At 37.9% G+C, this 25,178-nt stretch overlaps 1 protein-coding gene across 1 annotated transcript; it reads right to left on the bottom strand.

Moving 5' to 3' along the window:
- Positions 1–1,635: 1,635 nt before the first annotated feature.
- Positions 1,636–23,375, bottom strand: LOC123696382 (membrane-bound alkaline phosphatase-like). Its single transcript, XM_045642518.1, has 8 exons — positions 23,273–23,375; positions 13,754–14,052; positions 7,717–7,909; positions 5,748–5,917; positions 4,062–4,232; positions 3,587–3,752; positions 2,698–3,018; positions 1,636–2,106 (listed from the first exon to the last, which is right to left on the bottom strand). Exons 1-8 carry the CDS (start codon positions 23,325–23,327, stop codon positions 1,811–1,813), a joined length of 1,671 nt encoding a protein of 556 aa, XP_045498474.1. The 5' UTR covers positions 23,328–23,375; the 3' UTR covers positions 1,636–1,810.
- Positions 23,376–25,178: the final 1,803 nt, after the last annotated feature.

The raw sequence follows: 25,178 nt of genomic DNA, 5'->3' as shown, positions 1-25,178 counted from the left end.
TACTTAAAATGAATGAAATTTGTTATGTACATAAATATTACGTTTCCATAACAATGGCTCAGGCAACATTCTTCATATTACAATATCATCTAGCTGATTTGTTTTGTCAAAACAATAGAAAAAAACTTATAATCCCTCGTCTTTTTACATTTTTTTTTTCACTGCAGTAACAACAATTTTCGCTACTTAAGATAATATCCATCATTGTTTTAATCTATAATAACAGTAGGTATGCATGTATATTTTTATTAATTTGTAATTATAAAAATATTAATTGAATGGCACTTGTATAAAAAATGCTTACAATTAATTAAAATTTGTAACTAAAAACACAAATAAAACATTATTTGCTTTGTCTGGCTATTTATTAATTTCATTTGATTTTTTTCTTTGGCCAGTTATTACAACCTTTTTGGTGATCGAACGTGATCGCAAGGACTGGCATAAAATAAAATACGAAAAAGAAGACATAAACAATAATCATGTTTAAATTGTTCCGGAATCGTTCGATTAAACGGCTTTAATTATCTAAATCGCAATTAAATTATAGTCGAGCCAATTTAATAGGCAACATTTGACGTCTATCAATTTTATCTTCGAAGAGAGGTAACCTGCTTAAAAACATCGATTAAAGTGTATTAATCGATACGGATTTGAAACATTTGTCAATCGAATTTATTAATTTATGATGATGATTTTTATTCACAAGTAATCAATGCTTTCGATTCTAGATGTCAGATTTCAATTTTTAGAGTAACGTCTCTAGCATTTAAAAAGAAAAAAGGTTTATTGACACAAAATTGTAGCGACGTCAGTTCTTAAATTCAGAAATTGTTTATTATGTTTAGGATGGTTTATCAGTAAAATGAAATCTTAAAATAACTTGTATCGGTCAATATTATTATAAATATGTAATCGTAATTGAAAAAAGTTAAGCAAATGTGCAGTTCTAACAAAACGAAATATCATGTTATTCTATGTCGTCGTTACTAAGTTACGTTGTTGAATTTTGTTGAACTGTCAAATGTTGCCTATTAAAATGGCTCTACTATAAATAAGAAATATGTCAAAAGAGAAATGGAAGAAGTGGAAGGTAATTAATAGATGAAAAAAGAAAATTTTCGAGTAAGAACTTCTAGGTAAAGTATGGTAAGTAAAAGTAATAGAAAAAATAAATACTTGTACTGATACAGATTGATATTTGATCAACAATTACTTACTTAATTACATCTAATATTCATTATTAATTATTTTAATACTTAGGTAAATTATGCACTTAGTGCAAAGTTTTTTCTATATTATAACTTTGCTACACTACGTATTTGATGTACTACAACAATTTAATATTTAACAAAAGAAATTAATAGTCATAATTATTGTACATTGCATTTATTTTTATGAAGACTTTAATTATAATTTTTAGAAAAATTAGTACTCCTGAAAAAAATAATAGCTATTTACTGTTTAGTTTTATTTGCACATATTTTTTCTGTAGGAACATTAAAATTTATTTGATGAAAGCAGTGTATTTTATGTTTTCAGTTTATATCATAAATTAAAGATTGGGATCACGTATTATCTAAATGCAATAGTCACCCATAAAACTACTTAAAATTAATTTGTGTCAACTGATTTAGGATTGAGATGCATAATAAAAACATAACAACAATCTATTTCAACAACTTGAGACGGCTCGTTTCTACAAAACTCTATCTATGTACTGCAAAATTGTAATTATTGATAAATTCGTTTTCCTAACCTCTGCTTATTCCCTCAAATTTAAGTAACTCTGCCGCCATTCCTAACCTATTTAATACCTAACACAGCCAGCTATCACAGCACAAGTTAACATAATATAATACTCTGGTTTGTGGGTTGTACCACTGGAGGTCCAGAACGTTCTATGCCTGGACTTCGGTTTGCAGTTCTCGTGTTTGTCGTCTGTAAGGCACATGGCGTAGGCCATGAGGTGCGGGACGACGGATTGTTCGTAGCTGGATGTGAAGAGGTGCTGCCAGGGGCCGAGTGCGAACACCGCGACGTCCTCCCCACCGTGGGTTTCTGATTCGAGCGGGACGAGGCTGGGGTAGGAGTAGTCGAGTGCACCTGGAGAGGTAAGGTATTATAAATAAATAATTATATAAATAAATATTTTCGGGACAATTTTCACACACGGCACGATCTGATCCCATACTAAGTTTTCGCTTGTGTTATGGAAACCAGATAGCTGATAAACATACATATATAATTTTAAATAAATACTTATATAGATAATTAACACCCAGACACAGAGCAAACATTATTTGTTCATCACACAAATATTTGCCCCGGGTGGGGATCGAACCCACGACCTCTGGCTTGGAAGGCAATTCCACTACCAACCAAGCCAACCGGCCAGTCAAATTATTGTAAAGTAATGGGATTTTTGTTACTTCAGAATATTTCAGTTTTTGTATTAAAGTATAATATAATATAATATTCTCGTATTGGTGCAGTAAATATGTGAAAATGAGCATTGTAAGTATCATTAAAAAAAGACCAAAGTAAAAAAATCTATGCGTAATATTTATCACTTGAGTGTTTTTTTGGGATTTTAAAAAGTTAACTAACAACATAGAAATTGGTTAACCTATTTTAGAACCTTGTTATACAATTAAATTATTTTTATTTTATTAATTGTTACGTTCATATACTTACGATTAGAGAACTCGCTATGCAAAGTGACGTCAACTCGTCCATTCTCATTGATCGAAGTGGCTTTGCCATTCGCATAACTAATAGTGGTATACGGTTTTCCATCCTGACCGCTTGCTGTATCCACTACACCGAGGATATCATTACCCCTTGAAGGATACCCTGCTACTGTCATTGTATGAGCGTGATCAGAACTGACTACTATGAGAGTTTCCTGATCATTGGTCATGTCTCGGGCCTTTTTGACAGCTTTGCTGTATTCCACTGTTTCATCTAAGGCAAGGTGGGCATAGCTGTCGTGGTGGGCATGATCTATTCTACCACCTGAAATAGTTACCATTTATTTATTAGTATGCATCTTAATATACATGCAAATGTTAATGGAGTATGAGTGATGAAGAGAAGTTTTCGGTATAGCACTTGATTTCAAATGAACACAAGAACAAGGACAGAAAGTAATGATACATTACATCAATCTGCAGTTTAGCATATTGGTTTGGGGAAAATGATAAAAGAAAAGATAACAAGCATTGGTAATGAATAAATTAAAGTGCTTCCTTCTCCACAGTAGGTACTTGTAATTATATATTTTTTTACGTTAAACATAAGAAATACTAAGAACTTGTTTCGACAGAGAACTCATTTTATAGATAAGTGACTTGGCTGTGTTTGTGCATTATCAGTATTTCCTATTTTTTTACACATAATGAGCGAAGCAATATCTTTTCAAACAATGGTACTGGCTTTGAAATACTACTGTGATGCGGAAAATAAATTCTTTGAAATAGTCAATAAGCCATTGTAAACGCTACGAACGTGAAAATTGTCATCGTGCGAAGAATATTAAACATAATTTTATAACCTATAAGTTATATTATCTGAATCAACAGACCTTCAACAAAGAGGAAATATCCTTTCTCGCTTCTGCTCAACATTTTGATGGCCACTTCGACCATTTCCTCCAAGGTGGGCTGGTTAGAAGCCTTCAGATGGTAGTCCATGTGGTCATTCTGGAATAGACCTAGGAGGTATTCTGGGAGGTCATCGGAATTGAACACCTGGAAAAAAACGATTTAAATTATTATCATGCCTAGCGTGTAAACTATGGTTCGACTACTGGACTGCAGAAATAAATAGGTATCACTGAGATCTGATGATTTTTATTCACACCACAAATCCAATATTTCAATCCTTTTTTCGGTTCAAAGTTATTTTGGCATTTCTGACTCCACTTATAGATGTATTTTTAGCTTTACAACTATTAAGTGAAGCATTTGCTTTCTTGAAGTAAATCGAAAGATCCTGATTGTTCATCAACTTTTTCTTTTCGTACATGACTTAATATTCAGTATGAAAACCATAATTACCTTCATAAGTTCATTCCTATCTGTAACATACTGGTGGCTGGCATTCTTCTCCATCTTATCTACATGCCACATGTCTGTTAGGTCGAGGCCGTCGTTCCGTCTGCCTGTGTTGTTGGTAAGAGGTGATGTGATGTTTGGTAGTAATTCCCGCCTACCACCACCCAGTATTACCTGGAAATAGAGACATATTTAGAAAAATACTTGCGTGATTGCTATGTGGCTTTACTAGGTTCACTATAAACTTTTTATTTTTAATTAAGTAAACACTTGTTTTTAAAATGTATTGTTCAATTAAAATTGTTTTATTTTACAATAACTAAGTATTGCAACAACATTTATCGATACAATATGAAAAATGAATGTTTAAAATTGCAGGTAGAAATATGAATTTAAATGATATTAAAATTAAGATTTTTGAATGTTCACAATCAATTTACATTGATCTTATTTAGACGAATTTGTTCGCGATTTCTATACCCACTTGAAATAAATTGAAAGCATGTAGGTAGAGGTACTTGTCATAAATACAATAACATTGTAGTAAAGTTTAAATGAAGGTTGATGTATTGTTCCAAGTGCGCATATATTAAAATACTAGCGGTCCGCCCCGGCTTCGCCCGTGGTACATATTAACGTTTTCTCTACATAAGAACCATCCTCGTACTTCAAGGAATATAATAAAAAAAGAATTATCGAAATCGGTTCAGCCGTTCTCGAGTTATGGAATTACAACGAAAAGTGGCATTGATTTTTATATATTAAGAAGAAGATATGCAGCTGTTTTAATATTTATAGATATTTCGTATTTAAAAAGAAATAAACTGAAACAATTGTTTCCAAAGTAGTCTACTGTTCGAACCATTTCTGACAGAATGAATAAAAATTAATCGATATTGTAACTATTTGGCAAAAGAAGACAGACTGGTCTATATTCGCAAAAATAGACTCACGATTAATGTAGTTAATATAATTTATAATTATTATATTGATATAAGTTAAAATAATATCTCAATTAAATATTTTATGCCTTCTGATACTTGGAAAAGAAATTTCAGGACAAGGGTAAACTGTTCAGTTTAAAACGCTTACTATCAACGGCCTTGCTTGCATCAGGTAGTAATATCTCGATAATGTGCCGTGAAGTCGCGAACACCGTCACACCGTAAAGTATCCGATTTACATACTATTTAACTGATGTGTCATTGTTTAGAAGGTAATGAAATTCGGAACTAATTGAAGATGACGTTGAGATAAACGTATTATATTCATTGCTCATTGAATGCCGCTTTTCGCACGTTCGATATAGCGTCATCGAAGCAAATGCGAAACATTTAATTTCATAGCATGTAATATTTTGTAAAGTAATTGTAAAGAATTAACAACTCCAAAAAATATATTAATGGTCTCCTACGATTACTAATAACGAGACACATCTAGTAAAATTTATTAAATTAATCTCCCAAAGATTACATCAACATCATTAATATCAGAGGCCTGTGTACTTTTCCTCCCCCTTCCCAGTTCCTGTCGTTAATTCTTTCACCATTCTCTTAATTTCAATAAGAGTGCAACACTATTTGCAGATACATTACTTCTGCAAATATTCATGGACGGTGTTGGTCGCTTTAGATCAAGTGACCCACCAGACCAGTTGACCACTAGGACAGAATAACATCTACCTCTTACCTTAAACTGCCGTCCAGGGTTGTTCATAACCAGTTGATATGCGATATCCCGGCAGCCCAGGGACAGACAATCATCAGGCACATCAGCATCTGACTCCCAGTTTCTCTCCGAGCTATGTGCGTACATTCCCGCGGGAGAGGCGTGGGTCACACGCGTTGTTGTTACTAATCCTGTAAAAGATATTACAATTTAAACTAGCCAGGCTTTATTATTATTTTGTAAATTAATTTCGATGCTCCGCTCGTGGTAGATAATATATTATAGCAGCACACAGGAATCATGTATTTACGTTAAATAATTATGGAAATCGTTGATCAGGATTAGTGAATTCATATATTACCTTTTTTATGATTTGTATAGATATAATCACATAATATTATATTAGGTACATATTTATGTAGGCAGGTCTATACTCTATATAATTTAATTTCTTGCAGATCCCTTTTATTTCTTTAATTAATATCTACTGAAATTAGTTTAAACTGTTTCTAGAACATTTTTAAAGGTTCTTCTTTGAGTTGAGATCTTTGTTTCACAATAAATTTACGTCAATAACTCAATAGAGTTATATTCAATGGTGATTTATTTGTAAAATTTTATTGTTTTTCCTCCATTTTCGTATTTAATGTTTCATTGTTCTTTTTATTAAATCATAATTAATGATTTAAATGTATTGCAGGTGCTAAGACGTCACTATTCTCTTATTATAAGAGTTTAGGAATAATTTATTATTGTAAAATCTATAATATTATAAAGTTTGTTAAATAGACCATACATCGAGGAAGGCTATAGGTCTAGGTATATCATCACGCTAAGACCAACAGGAGCGGAGCCATGCGGGTGAAACCGCGGAGCGCAGCTAGTCATTATTTTTTTACGTAAATTAACAATAAAATCAGTGAAAATAATATTATACAAAATAATATTATACAGATTTTATTGTTTAAAAATTGATAATTTTACTTATAGATAAGCCTAAACCTTGGCTTCATTTTTCATCAAATATTACAAAGTTAAGATAATGTTTTAAAAATTTTGTAATTTGAATTCCATTTCAAGGGTATTTTTGTACAAATAATGGGTTTGGGATTAATGTTATACCTATTTTAAGAATTTATATTACAACATTTAAAATTTCAATTATTTTTAGGTAGGTAATTTAAACCCTATTTTGCAGATGATTTTGTAATAATTTACCTAAACCTTGAAAATTATCTACCATAATATAGATAAAAATACGTCTATTAAAGGTAATTAAATAATAAAGTAAGGCACATCTAGGTGCACTTAAATATACTATTTTCCTTTAATTTGAAGTAATTATAGTTGTAAGTTTTCAAATGGACACATAACTAGGAGGAAAATGCAGTCTTGTTTACACAAATTTTATAGTGTTTACTTTATGTGGTCATTTTAATATTGTTACTATAGCTACATAGGGCGAGAAATAGAAAATAGAAATTCTTGTGAATACCCCTATGTATGATTACAGGTTTAAAATTCAAATTCAGACCATTTATGAAGTTTTAAGGAATGAATCTTGGAATGGCGTCCTTGGACCGGGCGAAGAAATGCTGGATGTCAGCCTGCTAGGTGGGCTGACGATATAGTGAAGGTATTGGGAAGAAAATGGACGCGGGTGGCGAAGAACAGAAAAGAATGGCGTGCCCATGAAGAGGACTATACTCCACTTTGGGTTAAACCGGGCTGAGAAAGAAGAAGAAGAAAGAAGATGAAGTTTTAAAAGTACAGTACACACTTAGATACTTGGGTTGGGATCTGGACTTTACAGTTAAAGAAAAGAAGAAGAAGAAAAAGATATGTTCATAGAAAGTTATTTAAACTAAATAAAATACTCAAAAATCTCTTCCTTCGCTTCTAAGCAAAGTTGTGTGCATTTAATAGACTATCATTCACCTTTTCCGGTGCAAAAGCATTCTTTAAAAAGTAAACTTAAGTTTCGACTCACCAACATCCAGACCATTCGCCAATGCCCATTGGCCAATAGATGGCGCCCAATTGGCCTTATGCAGTTGTGAGTAACATGACCCCCTTGTAACATTGCCGTCCAGACCAATCACACCATACTTCGTCTTCACACCCGTGAGGTAGGACGTGGCTGTGCAAGCAGAGTCGGGGACTTGAGCGTCTATGCAGTACGTCTAGAAATGAGAAATTAATGTATTTAGTACGGTTAAATTATGCTTCATATTATGGTGTCCAAAATGCAGAAGACATTGTTGATATTTAACAAAAACGTTTTTGGGTCAAAAAGTACCCTCATTTCTTTTTTCATTAATTGAGACAATGATAATATAGGTAGATGTTAAAAAGTAGGAAGGTAGGTAGGTTCTATACATACTAGACAAGGAAATAAATGCATCAGAACGGTTTGATGTTTAGACCTATAATTGCATAAAACGTTACGGCTTGTAGTAAAAGCCCATATCATCTCAAAATTAAACAACAGACTAAATTGCCCAACAAAAAATGAATAAACAACGCAATATATTTTCATATATTTGCTTTTATTTCACATATTTGCTCCGTGAATAAAAGTCCATCAACATGTTTGAGCAAACACATTTTTTGACATCTTGACAAGTCCAGATAAATAACGTCATGAGATGTCACTGTCACCTTGACAAGACCATTGTTTTATATTTCCTATTTAGCTTCCTTCCTTTGATTGTTCTCTTTACTATTGATAAGGTAATTCCAAATGGCTTGGTTTACGTGTTAATGTTGTGTCATGTTTTAATAAAGTATTTAAGGAAATAACTCTTGTAAAATTTTATGTTTGTTTTGAATTAAGTTACTGAATGTAGTAAATTAAATGCCTACGTTAAAAATAATTCCCTAATACCTAGCTTACAATTTTAGATACAATTTATTGCTTACGTTTACCTTTAACAAATAAAAGTCAACAAAAATAATTGTAAAAAAAAATCCAGCCGAATTGAGAACCACTTTTTTTTTTGGAGAGAACATTTTTATATGGAACTGCCTAAAAACCACATTAATCACCGAGCAACGGAGCTTATCTATGTAATCTTTATGTGTTAAAAGTATCGATACACTGATGCCAAGCCAGACCAACACTAGTTACTGAATGACTATGACGTCATCAGTCACCGAAATGGCTCCTTTCACGCAGTGGTACAAATCGGAAAGACAGTACGTGCGACCTCCTGCGCGTACGTTCCCTTGAACGTGACACCGGTCAACGCATTTTACCAACTAATGACAAGTCACGCTTGGCTTCTTCTATACTAATGTTATAGTATTACTTATGACAGATTTACGAGCACTAATGGTTAGTTACTGGTACTAGTAGCGAATAATTGACCTTACATGCAATTGTGAATATATATCAATACATGAAAAATCTTCGTAACAAACGTTTACGGATTCCAACTGCTTATGAACTTTTAATTGGAAGAGATTGAAATGAATAGAAGAAGGAGTTAATAAGTCTCTCTATGTAAGGCTTCACAAAACATGTCTTCAATTTGTTCAGTTAGGTCAGTAAATTTTATTCAATCCGGAAGCAAACACGGTCATCGACCATTGATAACGTCAACAAATTGAATTTTAATAAGATACAGTGTGTATACTCTGAATGTTTATGATGTTAATCTTAAAAATAATATATTGAAGTTAAACTTTGATACTCCCAATAATAAGTGAAAGTTTTTTTTTAATATTGGTTTCTGCTTGAAAATCGATTCCTTTCATTCAATTCAAAAATTCTCTTTTATTTTGGGCAATGCCTTATTTTTCAGCTGAAAAATTAACGTGAACATGACAGAATTATTAATTTTCGATTTTCATATGGTTCAATGAAATATAAAAAATACATTTTTCGTATGGTCGTAAAAAATACATTTTTTTTTACAAATAGAAAATAATACTTCGCCTTCCATTCGATTTTTCTTTGTGTCGTTTCCGGACAAAACAGGATAAATATGAAATTTTCCTTAAATCATAGGTAACGTATAATTTACACTCTCATGGTCGTGTTTATTCGACATGGCATAGTAATAATTAATTACAATTACTATATTATTTAGCTGTATTAAATTTATCAGTACACAAATTACCATAATTTATTATAATGATGTGTGTCGTTAATAAGTTATTACACTTTTCACACATCACACGTTACAGTTGCCGATCTCTATCATTGATTCTCAGTCGATTTGAAAATGCGAATAAAACCTGTAAATTATATTTAATACCGGCAGGTGTGTAAGGGTGTCCGAGCGTAGTAATTGTACGTTGTTCTAAGTTTCCCGGGTCAACTAGTACTGTTTATATTTTTTACTTGTTTGAAATTGTAGCAATAAATCACCAAAAAAGAACCGTTGCGTATTGTACTACATTGTTCAAGTGTAATCGTATTATAAGTCATTGACATAATATTATAATGATAGGAAACTTTGTGAAGAAATCTGCCGAAAAGAAGTACAGTCGTCCACAAAATGAAAAGTGCGTCAGATTTATTTGTGTTTGTTTTATTAAATACCTACTAGGCATTTAAATACTACTACTACCTAAAAGATGGGTATAAGTTTTTCTAGGAGCTAATAGAAATTTTAAGGAATAAACAAACGCAGCAAAACATTGGTGCACTGGATTGTGTTTAAAATAATTTTGTTTGTACTTTCTAGATTTACTTTTATGCATATTAAAACTTGTATTTAACCTAAGGCGTGTTCATTAAACGCCTAACCTTGATCCGATCCAATCATAAAACGGTACCATTAAATTAATTATTTTATAATATAAGCTGTACCATTCGACTGTACAATAACAGATTGGTACCGCTTCATTGAGCAAAGAGATCAGTTTTATTGTGAGCAATTGTGCAGTTTTTGTCAACTCTTCCCGGATATTGTAACTTGTAAGACACGACAAAACTTCAATTACTTTAAGCCCATTATTTTTTTTTTGGCACTTTATCACTGCTTATACAATGATCAATAAATGGGAATTTGTAGTTGTATTTATTTTATTAGCTGTCCCGGCAAACGTTGATCCGGGATGAAATTGATGTTGGCCGATTCTTAGATCTACCCAATAGGCACACCAAACTTCATGAGAATCGGTCAAGTCGTTTTGAAGGAGTAGGTATGCTTACTAACATTGTGACACGAGAACTTTATACATATAAACTCGGAATAGAGAATATGATAAATAATACTGTTAATGAATTCAATTGATGAGTATTTAATGACTACTTATAGCTTTAACGCCCGTAATAGATACGTTAGCTATAATATGAATACGAATGGAATATTAAAAAAAAATGTAATGAATGCTCGTGCAATCAATAAATTAGTTTTTTTATACTTAATACTTAGTATTTATTTATGAATATTATAATAATGATAGAGATGTATACTTAATTTCTTGCCGATTCTTCTCCATAGATACTGCTTTCCGAATCGGTGGTAAATGTTAAAAATACTTATGTAATGACGATTCGAAAGTGCTACTAAATAGTAGTCTAATTGAATAAATGAATGTTTGAGTTTGAGTTTGAGTTTAATAGGTATCTATATATATAAATCTTCTTAATATATATAAATCTCGTGTCACAATGTTTGTCCTCAATGGACTCCAAAACCATTTGACCATTTATAATAAAATTCGCACACCATGTGCAGTTCGATCCAACTTGAGAGATAGGATAGTTTAAATCTCAAATCGTTTTAGAGAAAGCGGGCGAAGCCGCGGGCGGTATGCTAGTCTATATATATAAAACTCAAAGGTGACTGATATAGTGATCTATCAACGCACAGCCCAAACCACTGGACGTATCGGGCTGAAATTTGGCATGCAGGTAGATATTAGGACGTAGGCATCAAGTATTTCCCGAAATTCTTGCGGGAACGGGGAAAAACGGGGATGCACGTAGAAAGTCGTGGGCGGAAGCTAGTTTTTATATAAATATTATTAGGAATTCAAATTTGACACACATTAAAATTTAATATACCTACCTGTGTAATAGGAATTCTAGATATTAATTATGTACAAATACAATTAGATAGCGCAAATTAGCATAGACAATATTCAATATTGTGAGACTAAACTACAATCAGTTGTTATAGAAATATCAATGATAAATCATTATCTATGTTATTAATTATTATACTCATATTACATATTTTATATTATTATTATTGTATATTTTGAATTATATTAAAGATTATCTCTGATAGTCTTCTATCTACATAGTTTTTAATTGTGGTATTACAGCTATTGCGGTAGGATTATCAAAAGTATTTTTTTACTGGATGTTAAGAAAAAAATTTTTCAGTTCTATATAGATGAGATAAATTATAATATTGATCTGGCGGGATCACGAGTGGCTGAGGCGTCGCGGTCACCCCGGTAAGACAGAAGACGCGTGTTCTAATCTCGTCTCATAATTTAATAGTATATTGATCAAGGCACAGAATAAACATCAAAGTAAGCGAATAGGCAACCGGTCTTGGCTCCTAGGGGTTAGCATTTGGATAGGTAGGTATTCATGTTTTCTTAAAGCAAACTTTTTTCCGAAATAATACATATTATTTTAAGATTTATGACCAATTTCACATATTCGAATGCTTAATTAAATTTCACTTGCAAAACTTTAGTGCTTTAGCATTTAAAATATAAAGACCTTATGTAACAACCGGTTAGAACTTTAGTGTTAAAAATAGTCCAAAAATCTGTATTTTTATGCAACGTGTTTGTATTTCGATTTCGTTTAGTCATTGTTTAGTATTCTATATTAGAACAAGATTAGAACCACAGAACATTATAATTACCTGTGATAGAATTTTGATTGACATCAAAATAATTTATGTGTACCTAAAGACATTATGTAACATTTTTGTTTTATTTTAGATGGTTAAATATAAAGGAACCTATATAATGAATGATCCTACTACTATTATAAAGGCGAAAGTTTGTATGGATGTTTGTTACTCTTTCACGTAGAAACTACTGAACCGATTACAATGAAATTTAGCACACATATAGAGGGTAACTTGGATTAACACATAGGATAGGTTTTATCCCGGAAATCCCACGGGAACGGGAACTATACGGGTTTTTTCTTTGAAAACGCGGGCGAAGCCGCGGGCGGAAAGCTAGTATTTCAATAAATCGCCTACTCAATTCTTAGATCGAAACCAATTCGGTATTTTAATAACGATGTTTAAATAATGAAATAAAAGATTACTCCAAACTAAAAATCAAGACACGTTACTGACCATGTTAAATTTTGAGAAATTCATTTTTTTCCTCAATTAACAACGTGAAGGTACTACCAATAATTATAACACAGGGTAAAATGTCAACTGTGGGACTTAACCGACAAAATATACTGTATGGATATAAAATCATAATTAAAAATACTATATGAAATCATTGAGATATACATATGGAGACGACACCGCCTACATCACTTATATGTTGCGCTCAACATACGGCCATATGGCGTAACTGCACGCTCATTTTTTATTTGTTTTAAAGTGAAACGCATCAAATATACGTTCGTGTGTGTTACGATATTGCACAAATAAAACAAATAATACGGAAAAGTGCAAAGGAATAACTTTCATCGGTAAGTACCTAACTAGATAATAATTTTTAAAACTTAGAGCAAAAAATGGCGCACAGATTTTGTTCGTGATGTCTCTTTCCGTACGTAGTAATATATCGAATATTATTTAGTTCAACAATAATGAATAACAACAACTGCCTATTAATATAACAGTAAAAAATATGACGTAGTTTAAGTACCTACCTACTTCATTTCAATTAGTCAATAAATTAATTGATAAAGTTAATTGCTCTCTTAGGTATGTCTTTAGTTTGTTTTTAGAAACAAAATTTAACACACATATTATATTATTATCTATACAGATACGCACACACACACACATAACCGTAACTACAATTACTACTCAGTAAAAAGATACCTATCTTTTCTACAAAATATCACTCACCCTAGCCAATCCAGCAACCGGGAACTTCTCAAAGTCCAGAACGTTTTCCTCCCCCAAATTCCTCTCCAACTGACCACCGAACGTTCTAGCAGCCATGATCGTCGCTACCGACATTCCATCGCCAATAAACAGAATGCCATTTTTAGCTTTATTCGTATTAATTTTCTCCTGGAGCTTTGACTTGAGAGTCTCTGCAGCGGATTTCTTCCAATAGGAACCGTGTTTTTCGTCAGCAGGTATGTAGGATGGATTCATGACGGTGTCTAGGATCTTCTTCGATTTCGGTGCTGGTACATTTTCTGTAAAAGGTAGTTAGAGTTTAGATACGTGTTTTAATATATTACATGAAAATATAGCCCATGTTTATGATAGGTAACTTATGGTAATATCAATGTATTTTATATTTTTATCTAATGGCTAGGTATAAACTTTTAAATTAATTAACGTTAGTTACTTCAGTATTTTTTTTTATAATATTGGTTCTAATTAACATTAGTTCAATGAGAGATATTTTAGATAAACAATGTAGGTACTGTATGTACGAGTAGTTACCTAACTTATTATTCTTCTTTTGTTATTATCTATTATTTTGGGAAGTAAATTAATATTTGAAATGATTATTTTGAGGTATTTCATGTATTATTACCTGTTTTTGTTTAATGCATTCTAATTTATGTTTTAAACGTGCAAGTTACACCGTAAATTTAATAATACAGCGATAATTCATAGCGATTTACTAGAAAATCGATTTATAAAGAAATCCTTTTTCTTGAAACGTGTACATTATGCTAATGTTTTAATAATATTATGAAATAGTCATGTAAGAGAGTGCCATTTGAAATATTGCAGATTTCTCATAAAATATAGATTTTTACTTATATTATAACAATGAATTTGACAGGTAGATAATAATCTCATTATTGTTGGTATGTTTTTTAAAAGTGTGCGATGTTGCAATCATAAAATCTCGCATCTAATGTTCTTGTAATCATAAACCAGTTCTTTTTGTTGTTTTGTTCGATTTATATTATTTTAAATGTCATTTAAAAATATCACGACTGTATATTTAGATGGAGATTATATTTCTTTAGTAATCACATCAAAAAGTATCTAATGAAAATCTGAACTGACTGAATACATATATAAGACAACTTATGGAAAACTTGCATTTGGACAAAGTATAGTAACTTAAAAATATACTACATATCTTGTAAGTAATAAAAATTGTTTAACAATGTAGTTATGTCTATGTAATAAAATATCAACCAATTATCATCAGTTTTTCTACAGATCGTCACGTTCGGTTTAAACCAAGATTTAATCACGTTTACATGTTATTTATTATCTGTATTATCTTTTATGGTGTTACTTGCTAAAGAAAATTATATCTCGTATATTCGGTCAATTCATTGACTAATAGGTAACCATTATAAGCAAATTATTGCAAGTCATCGCAATTCGCAACCAATCTAATTAGATAAATGGTAGATACCTAATCCATAAATAAATTAAAATTAATAGGTTGACCTATTAGGTTGACCTTTCTCCCGTGTGGAGTTTCTGGTCTCCCATCGGGCGCGTCCCCAGGTGGCGGATAGGGGCAGGCCCCCCAGATATGGGGGGTACCGGCTGCTCAGCCTGCGCGGACCAAAACCAGCGAGGAGGCCGGAGGGCTGCTAAATAATACTCCTAGGTGATGGTATGTGCGCAGCATCACCTAGTACTGGGGTTGGGGCCGATGAGGCCGTTGTGGAGCCGAAAGGGCCCAGCCCTAGGTAGCGGCTGGCGGGTTTAACCCGGCAGGCGTACTGCAAACTAGAGGAAAGAGGAGGAGATGATGGAGGTAAGTTTTAAAAATAAACTACCCCAGGAGGGTACCACCAAAAGTGGAGAATCCCTCCCTGAGTCCAACTCAGGCTGCCCCACGTATTCTGGGGGGGGCAAAAACTTACGCAAAGACACTGAGGAGGTGGGTTCCCAGGCCTCCTCGGCGCCAAAAGTTACTGGACCGACCGACGACTTCGGCAAACGGACAAAGGAAAACAACGATTTGCAAAGTGATACGGATATTGGGATAGGGACGCGCGCTCAAATAGAGCGTATGAGAACAAGGGGGAGGAAAGCTGGACCTAGTGGACTGTCTGCGGCAACGTCTGTAGACAGCCTCATGACGGTCCAGTCTTACGAGGAGGACCGATTGTGGGCGAAACGCAAGCGGTCTTCTGGAGCGAGCTGCTCGGGCTCCTCCACAGAGGGACGAACGCGCACGGCCAAGAAGAGTGCCAAGAGGGGCAAGGGACGCTCGTCGACATCGCGCACACCTACGGCCTCTGCAAGGAAGACTCTGTCGGAAATGGTTGCCGCAAGGAAAGCTCTTGAGCTTGTAGGCGGCAAGCCCGAGTTTGAGACTGAGCGAGAGACCCAGGTCTCGAGAAGCTCTCAGGTGGCGGACGCAGAAGCCGGCGGCGGGCGAACCGACGTCAACGAATTAATCGCAGCCCTACGGCGCCGCATTGAGGAGAATCTTGCGGTCATAGAGGCTAAATCCTCAAACCTGAAGGGGACATCGAAACGGACCCTAAAGGATGCGTCGGAGGCGATACAAGAGGCGGTAGCACTACTTGTGCAGCGCACCGCCTCCGAAGACACACGGCGGCTCCAGGCCGACAACACTCGGCTGCGTGGGGAGATTGCAGCCCTCCGCAAGGAGATGGCGGAGATGAAAGCCGCGCTTGGGGGCGCACAACATGCGCAGCGCGCACAGCAGCAGCAGGCGGACTCTGAACTGACCGCGAACATCATGCGGCAGGTTGGAGAAATGGTTAACGCCCGACTGGATGTGCTGGAGGAACGCCTACCTCCAGAAAGGCGCGTGAGGCCGCCACTGGCGGCGGATGATAGGACTGGGGGGATGGCGGTTAGCCAAGTGCTAACAGAGGACTTCCCTCAACTCCCGCCTTCAAAGGCTTCTAAGAGGGCCAAGGCTGTGAATAAAAACCAGGGCGAAACGCGGGCTGTTGCACAGCCTGTGGGTACCGGTCTGGCCCCAAAGGCCAATCCAGAAAAAGAAGGAAAGAAGGCGGAGCGGCGTCCCGAAAGGGTTGCCCCGTCTACGTCATCCGCTCCCCAGCAGCATCCGCCTAAGCAAGGGTGGACTCTAGTGGAGAGGAAGAAGAAGAGGAAGAAAAGCAAGGCGGAGGCTAAAGTAGGAAAAAGGGCTCCTAAACTCCGCTCTCCCTCGTCCTCGGCTGTAGTCATAACCCTGCAGCCGGGTGCGGAGGCGCGCGGGGTCACGTACGCCTCTGTAATGGCTGGGTCCCGGCAAAAGATCGACCTCACGGAGATCGGTGTCAGCGCCCTACGCTTTAAGCGTGCCGCGACTGGGGCTCGAATTTTGGAAATTCCGGGCACTACAAGTGCGAAGGAGGCGGACGCCCTTGCTAGTAGGCTACGTGAGGTGTGGGACGAGGATACCATAAAGGTATCCAGACCGGTAAAGTGCGCGGAGGTGCGGGTCACTGGTCTGGATGATTCGGTGGCTGCCGAGGAAGTTACAGCTGCGGTCTCCCGGGTGGGTGAGTGCCCCGCGGACCAGGTTAAGTGTAGTGGTCTGCGCGTGGGATCGAGAGGTTCCACCACGGCGTGGGTGAGCTGCCCAGTTGCTGCTGCAAAAAAGGTGGCGCAGGTTGGGCGCATCCTTGTTGGATGGATCTCCGCGGGGGTCTCGCTCGGTGCAGTGAAGCCGCAACGCTGCTTCCGGTGCCTGGAGGTGGGACACGTTAGGGCCATGTGCTCGTCGCCCACAGACCGAAGCAATGTCTGTTACCGATGTGGCGAAAATGGGCACAAGGCTGCAGGGTGCACGGCAGCTGCTCATTGTGTTCTTTGCGCCGATGCAAAACTGCCCGCGGGACACCGGCTCGGGGGCCTGGCCTGCAAAGCCCCGAAGCAGAAGAGAGGAGGCCAGAGGCGCGATCGCCCGGTAGTCGCATCGCGTTCAGGCCCTGCGCCATCTGAGGCGCCCGTGGTGGTAGAAGGAATGGAGACGTAGTGATGGCTCTCCGCTTTCTTCAAGCCAACATCAACCACTGCGCCAGAGCTCAGGACCTGTTACTCCAGGGTCTGGCGGAGTGGATGATAGATGTGGCGGTCGTAGCTGAGCCATACTCGGTACCTCCCCGGGATAACTGGGCGGGGGACGTGGATGGCTTGGTGACGTTGGTGGCGCAGGGGGGTGCTGTCATGGATCGAGTTGCCCGGCGGCGAGGTTGCGTCTCGGCATCGATCAGAGGGTACACAGTGGTTGGAGTATACTTCTCTCCCAACCGCGGACTGGACGAGTTCGAGCAGTTTCTGGCAGAGCTGGGGGAACTGATTGAACTCGCCCGTCCCCAGCCTATACTCCTGGCCGGAGATTTCAATGCCAAGTCAATGGCATGGGGGTCTTCGGTGAGGAATGCGCGGGGAGCGGTATTACAGGACTGGGCAGTTGCAGCCGATCTCTCAGTTCTCAATCGTGGGTCTGAACTAACTTGTGTTAGGCAAAGGGGTGGATCCATCGTTGACGTCACGTTTGCCAGCCCCCCCCTTGCACGGCGAATCGAGGATTGGAGGGTCGTTACCGATGTGGAGACGCTGTTGGACCATCGGTATATTCGCTTCAGTATCTCTGCGCCCTCGATGGCCTCCAGTTGGTCTCCCCCGACTGAAAGGCGTCCGCGCTGGGCACTTCGGAGCCTCGACAGGGATCTTCTGATCGAGGCTGCCATAGTGCAGTCGTGGATACCTACGCCCCAGGACGGTTCGGTCGAGGAAGAAGCAGCATGGCTGGCAAACGCCATGGTGCAGGTTTGCGATGCATCTATGCCCAGAGCCCGCTCAACTCCGCGCAGACGCAGGATGTACTGGTGGTCTGCCGAAATCGCCCAGCTGCGCACCTCCTGTGTGGCTGCGAGGCGGGCGTACACTAGACACCGGCGCCGGAGATGGCGCGATGAGGAAGAGGAAACGCGACTGTACGCTGCTTATAGGGAGTGCGTGACCGCTCTGCAGGAGGCAATCAGTAGCGCCAAGGACCGGGCCTGGGACGAGATGCTTGAGGGCCTGAACCGAGAACCGTGGGGTCGGCCGTACAAGCGGGTAAGGCAGAAGCTTCGCCCGTGGGCCCCTCCCCTGTCTCAGTCCCTCGAGCCTCGCTTACTGGAACAGATTGTAGTAACCCTGTTCCCAGAAAGGGGAAGAGATGCCTTTACAACGGCGCCGACGTCTGATGGACAGGAAGACTCCGCAGGTACATCTGTTCCGGATGTCACCCGCGACGAAGTGGAGACAGCGGTGGGGCGGCTCAAGCAGAAGAACACCGCCCCAGGCCCAGACGGAATCCCTGGTCGAGCCTGGGTGCTGGCGATGGAGGCTCTGGGACCCCGAGTAGAGCAGCTATTTTCAGCCTGCCTTCGGCGGGGCCAATTTCCCCGCAGGTGGAAGACGGGGAACTTGGTCCTGCTGAGGAAGGATGGGCGCCCGCAGAACTCACCCACTGCCTACAGGCCAATTGTACTGCTTGACGAGGTGAGCAAGCTTTTTGAGCGCGTTTTCGCAGCTCGCCTCGTCAACCATTTAGAGGGAATAGGCCCGGACCTCAGCAACAATCAATTTGGCTTTCGCCGAGGTAGGTCCACGCTCGATGCCATATCGCGTGTGAGGGCGACAGTGGAGAGTGCAACTGAGGACGGTGAGGTTGTTCTGGCGGTGTCTTTGGACATCGCCAATGCCTTCAACACCCTGCCGTGGGACAAGATTGTAGACGCTCTCCACTTTCACCGCGTTCCGGAATATATGATGCGCCTATTGCGATCATATCTTTCGGACAGGGCTGTGGCGTACCCTACTCGAGATGGATGGAGCGAGAGGGAGGTGTCGTGCGGTGTTCCACAGGGTTCAGTCCTCGGACCGCTCCTGTGGAACATTGGATACGACTGGGTCCTGCGCGCCGCAAATCTCCCAGGTATCGGCGTAACCTGTTACGCGGACGATACCCTGGTGACCGCGCGCGGTGCCTCGTACAGCGAAGCAGCTCTCCTGGCTGCTGCGGGGGTGGCGGATGTGGTGTGTCGTATTCGGCAGCTAGGTCTCGAGGTGGCGCTGGAGAAGTCGGAGGCTATCTTCTTTCCCGGCCGTCGAAGGCTGCACAGCGCTGGATCGGAGATCCGGGTGAGCGGGGTTCCCATCAAGGTCGGATCCACAATGCGGTACCTTGGCATTGTGCTAGATAGCAGATGGAAGTTCGTGGAGCACTTCCGTCGCCTCGCCCCCCGACTTGTAGGGGTGGCTGGGGCACTGGGAAGTTTGCTCCCGAACCTCAGGGGTGCTAGGGGCGGGTGTCGCCGCTTGTATACAGGCGTAATCCGCTCCATGGCCCTCTATGGGGCCCCCATCTGGGCAGATGCCCTAAGCGCCCGTAGTAGACCATTCCTGCGGAGACCGCAACGGGTCATGGCACTTAGGGTAGTGAGGGCGTACCGCACGGTGTCATTTGAGGCAGCGTGCGTGATGGCCGGGACGCCCCCGTGGGAACTGGATGCCGAGATGCTTGCGGACGTGTATCGCCGCGTCTCGGCGTCCAAGTCGCTTGGGATCAATCCACCCTATGAGGAGGTTGAGCAGTGGAGGGCTGAGGCTGCCGAACGGCGGTCCCGAGAGTGGGAACGCCGGCTCGAAGAGCCCAGCGCTGGAGAGCGGACGGTCGCAGCGATTCGACAGGTGCTGCAGGAGTGGTGCGACAGGCGGCATGGGGCAATAACCTTCCGCCTTACGCAGGTGCTGTCCGGGCACGGTTGCTTCGGGCGGTATCTGTGTAAAGTCGCGAGGAGGGAGCCCAGCATGGCTTGCCACTGGTGCGCCTGCCCGGAAGACACGGCAGATCATACTCTTGCCGTGTGCCCCGCGTGGGCCGAGCCTCGTGCTCGCTTGGTCGCGGTCGTTGGGTCGGATCTCTCTCTGCCCTCCATTGTTCGCGCAATGGTGGGTAGCGACAGATCCTGGCGCGCGGTGATCACGTTCTCTGAGGACGTGATCTCGCGGAAAGAGGAGGCGGAGCGGGTTCGCGAGAGGGATCCTCACGCGGACCCGATCCGGCGCCGACGTCCTATTGGGCGTCGTCGTCGCGCTGCGGCTGATTTACGCAGCCGCAACCAGCCTCCTTGACGATGGGAGCCGGGCGATGGAGCGGGGATTTAGTCCATTGTCCGGTGGGATGAGGCGGCGTGAGACGTGTTCCGCTCACGCCACTCCATGAGGGTAGAGCTGGCAGGCTCTTAGCTTGTTTGGGCCCGGCGACGGGCTGCCGCTGATGGGGTCACGGATGAATTCTACACATACCCGTGGCCCTGTCGCTGATGCGGCTTGACGGAACACAGTGGGGTTTTGGTCGGTAGGAATCCGACATAACCCACGGCCTCTTCCCCGGAGGCCGTGGGTATCTATGCAAGATTTCCCCACTAAAAAAAAAAAAAAAAAAAAAAGGTTGACCTTTCTAAATAAATATGAAATACCTACCTATTCGTAAACAATCAATAAATTATATAAATTTATAATATTATGTAATCAGTGCTCCCGTTTTAAAATCACCTTTTAACACAATATAAAAAATAAGGAAATATGGGGCAAGTATTTTGCATTTAAGCTCATACTTCTTCAAATTTTTATCATCGTTATCTATGTAATAACTGTAATAAGACACGTGTTACATTAACATTATTCATATAAAGTATACCTAAGTGATTTTTGCATACAATAAAGTAACAGGTATTATCCAGTTATGCAAGGAACAGGTTTAAAAGCACGTGATTTCTTGCAATTGCACTTGTAATGTCACTGTCCAAATGTAATAAGGCCCACCCTTTAATATTATTTAATATACTCTTTAATATTTGTTATTTATGTAGTAAAGTTCAGAGAATTTATTAATAATTAGGCCATTTCTTTATTTTAATGATAAAAGCTTTCTGAGCTTAAATTAAAAATGGAATATCAAAATCGGTTCATCCTGACGAAAGTTCTAAGATAACATGCATATTGTATGCATGTTATAATACATTTACCGACGATTAATTATGATCATTAACTATAGAAATCGCATTAGTGATAAAAATTTAAATATAAGTAATGTTGTAAAATGAAAAACCCCTAAAAATCTACACAAATGTGGATAAAACTGAAGAGTAAAAAGTAATTCTATAAATTCAAGTGTTATCCAGTTTCACCCACACTTCATTCCAGACATCCTAATTAAATAAACAACCCTAGATTTTATATTTTCATCTTATAATTTAGTAGCTAAATTTGTTGTGTATTTAGTCTAGTGTTGTATATTTTTAATACCTACGCTTTCTAATTGCGTAGAAATTTATTAATTCAAATGTCATCTGCATTTTGAATTTATTTAATAATTGTAATTGTAATTATTATTATTGCTCTTTAGCAATAACGACGAAAAGGAACAAAAAGTGGGATGTCTTCATATTTCTGCGAAATCTGTGCTTATTTTAGCAACGGTAAAAAAACAAGCTTCTCAATAATTCCTACTTATTAACGCTTTATGATGTATTTTATATATTATATTTATGAAAATTGTTTGTTATGATATTTTTCCCTTCTTTTTTTTATTTTTAATTGGGAGAGTAGGTTCCTATAGTATAACAGTAATGACGTTTTAATGACACAACGATACGTTAGGTAACTAATTAATAAATCGACATCAATCGAAAGTTCGATATATTATATAATATGTATAGTTTATATTCTTACCTCGGTTTTGTTAATTGAAGTAAATAATAGCTTTTTACACACGTCATAATTACTTTTTCAATTACATTATTGATTTTACAAAAACAATATATTACAATAGAAAAATAGATAATATATCTGTTTTTTTATGTTAATTAATCTTTTGGGTCGATTTCAATTAATTGATTTTTTTTAAACAATCTTTTCGACCTACATAAGTCTACATCTAAATGAAATAAATACCTATAAAGTATAAACGATATTTTATTTCTCGTATTTCGATTGTTGGTAACATATTATTAACCGACTTCATTTTAAACCCTAGTTCAAATTCAAATTCAAATTAATTTATTTGTCAAAAAACATGGTATACATAGATGTTAACAATAGAGTTCCAGCATGTTCAGCCGTTATTAAACAGCATGCAAATTATGTCACTTAAAATATATAAATCAAAATTTCATTTAGGTATTTAATTTATTAGTTTTAAACAATATGCTGACAAACCGTCACCCGTTGATATTATTAACGCAAAACTCAATTCTTTTTGGGGGTAAACATAAAACCACATAGGTAAGTGAGATAATTTTTCGTCACTAAAAATATAATATTTTGAAAAAATCCGTTGATATTTTTAAATGTTATAACAGTACACACGAGTAGACACCAAAAACTTTTGTATTACTATTTATAACTACTAAGTACATTATTATAATTGTATAACTAAATACGAACCTGAATGAACAGCGTAAATAAATAACAAAACTTGCAACACACAAATTCGCGCCATTGCGTACCGTGCGCGCGCCGACGGCCGTGCTTACCAACTGCCTCAACTGATACCGCGGGTTAGTTTTTACAAAGTTTTGAATGCAATTAAACTGATAAGTTCATCTCGATGATTGTAATGCATTTTGCAAGACTCATTTTAAAAATAATATAGCAATTAAACTGAAAGATGTCGACAACAATAATTATTGTAAAGAAGTTTGTTTGTAAGTTGTACAGTTTGAATAGGCAAGGAGTTGGATAAACTGGATGTCGTTTTTTTATTAAACTGCTGTAACAACATAAGGCCGTATTATGACGTGTTATTTCCTGACAGTTTACGCCGTGAATTGAACTGTCTGGCAAATTCATATATTTTAACCATACCTAATTATTAATTATTTATGGATGGTTATTGCGTTCGTAAATCGTAATACCTATGAATTTGCCAATCACTGCAATTCACGGCAAGAGGTACGACCCTTGATAGGTTCATCTTGACACTAATTGTTGTAGTTTGTTTGAATTAGAAGGATTTTAGAGTGAAGATAAAATGAAGGATAACCTAATTGTGATAGTACCTAATTTTTTATTAAAGTGATAGGTTCATGACTCGAAAGTATTCTAAGTTAGGCACAACTTTGAGTAAGGATTAAATATCTACAGGATAAACTAAATGTAATAGTCATTTTTTATTTCACTGTTGGTAGGTACCTACCTAGGTACGAAAAATGATTTTTTTCTAGGTTGGTAGTATCTATCTATTTCTAAATACCTGAACACATTTTAAACCTCTGGAATTAATGAATAGAAATTCTGACATCTAGAATTGATAAGATATTCAGATCTACTTAATTGTAATCATGCTTTTATGAAGGAATAATTAACTTTTTTATATCCTTGTGAGTTGTATCAATAGAATTAAACAAGAATTCGACGTTAATAAAAAAATGCAAATTGCATTCATTGTAAATATTCTGGAACATTTCAGTGATGTATTTTTGCTTTATTTTGAACGATTTATTTACGTAAATATTATTTGACATTAATTATTAGATATCACAGATACTAATAAAGCGTAGATTAAAAAAAAAACATTTAATATTATACAGGAGATAGTAGTAAGTACTTTTATTATTACAAGTACTTTTATTATTTTCTTATTCTTAAGAAACGTGATGAAATGGTATTTTAATATATTCTTACTTTAAAGTTATATTTATATTTTTAATTAAGAAATCCATGTAAAACGTTTTTCAATATCGATAAATACTAGAATCGGTTATGGATAATGTTTTTTATTATGTAGGTAGGTATAACTTTTGCCCATTACGCAAGTTCGTGTTGTGTAATATATTTTACTAGCTGCTCCGCGCGGTTTCACCCCCGTGGCTCCACTCCTGTTGGCCGTAGCGTGATGATATAATATAGCCTATAGCCTTCCTCGATAAATGAGCTATCTAACACCGAAAGAATTTTTCAAATCGGACCAGTAGTTCCCGAGATTAGCGCGTTCAAACAAACAAACAAACAAACAAACTCTTCAGCTTTATAATATTAGTATAGATTAGTGCATTTTAATAAACTATTATATTATTTGAAGTACCTACTATTGTTTATATCTTAGATTTTTCTATGAATTAGGTAAAAATAATATTCCCACATTCCCGATCCAGCTTTAGGCACTTAAAATATTATATAAGAGTTTGTTTGAACGCGCTAATCTCAGGATTTACTTGTCCGATTTGAAAAATTATTTCGGTGTTAGATAGCCCATTTATATAGGCTTAGGTTATAATATTATACAATCACGCTAAGACCAACAGGAGCGAAGCACTGCAGGTAAAACCGCGGGGCATAGCCAGTTATAATA

Source organism: Colias croceus, chromosome 12 (genome assembly GCF_905220415.1).
Source record: "Colias croceus chromosome 12, ilColCroc2.1".
NCBI lineage: Eukaryota > Metazoa > Arthropoda > Insecta > Lepidoptera > Pieridae > Colias > Colias croceus.
This window is presented reverse-complemented; position numbering and strand designations above follow the sequence as displayed.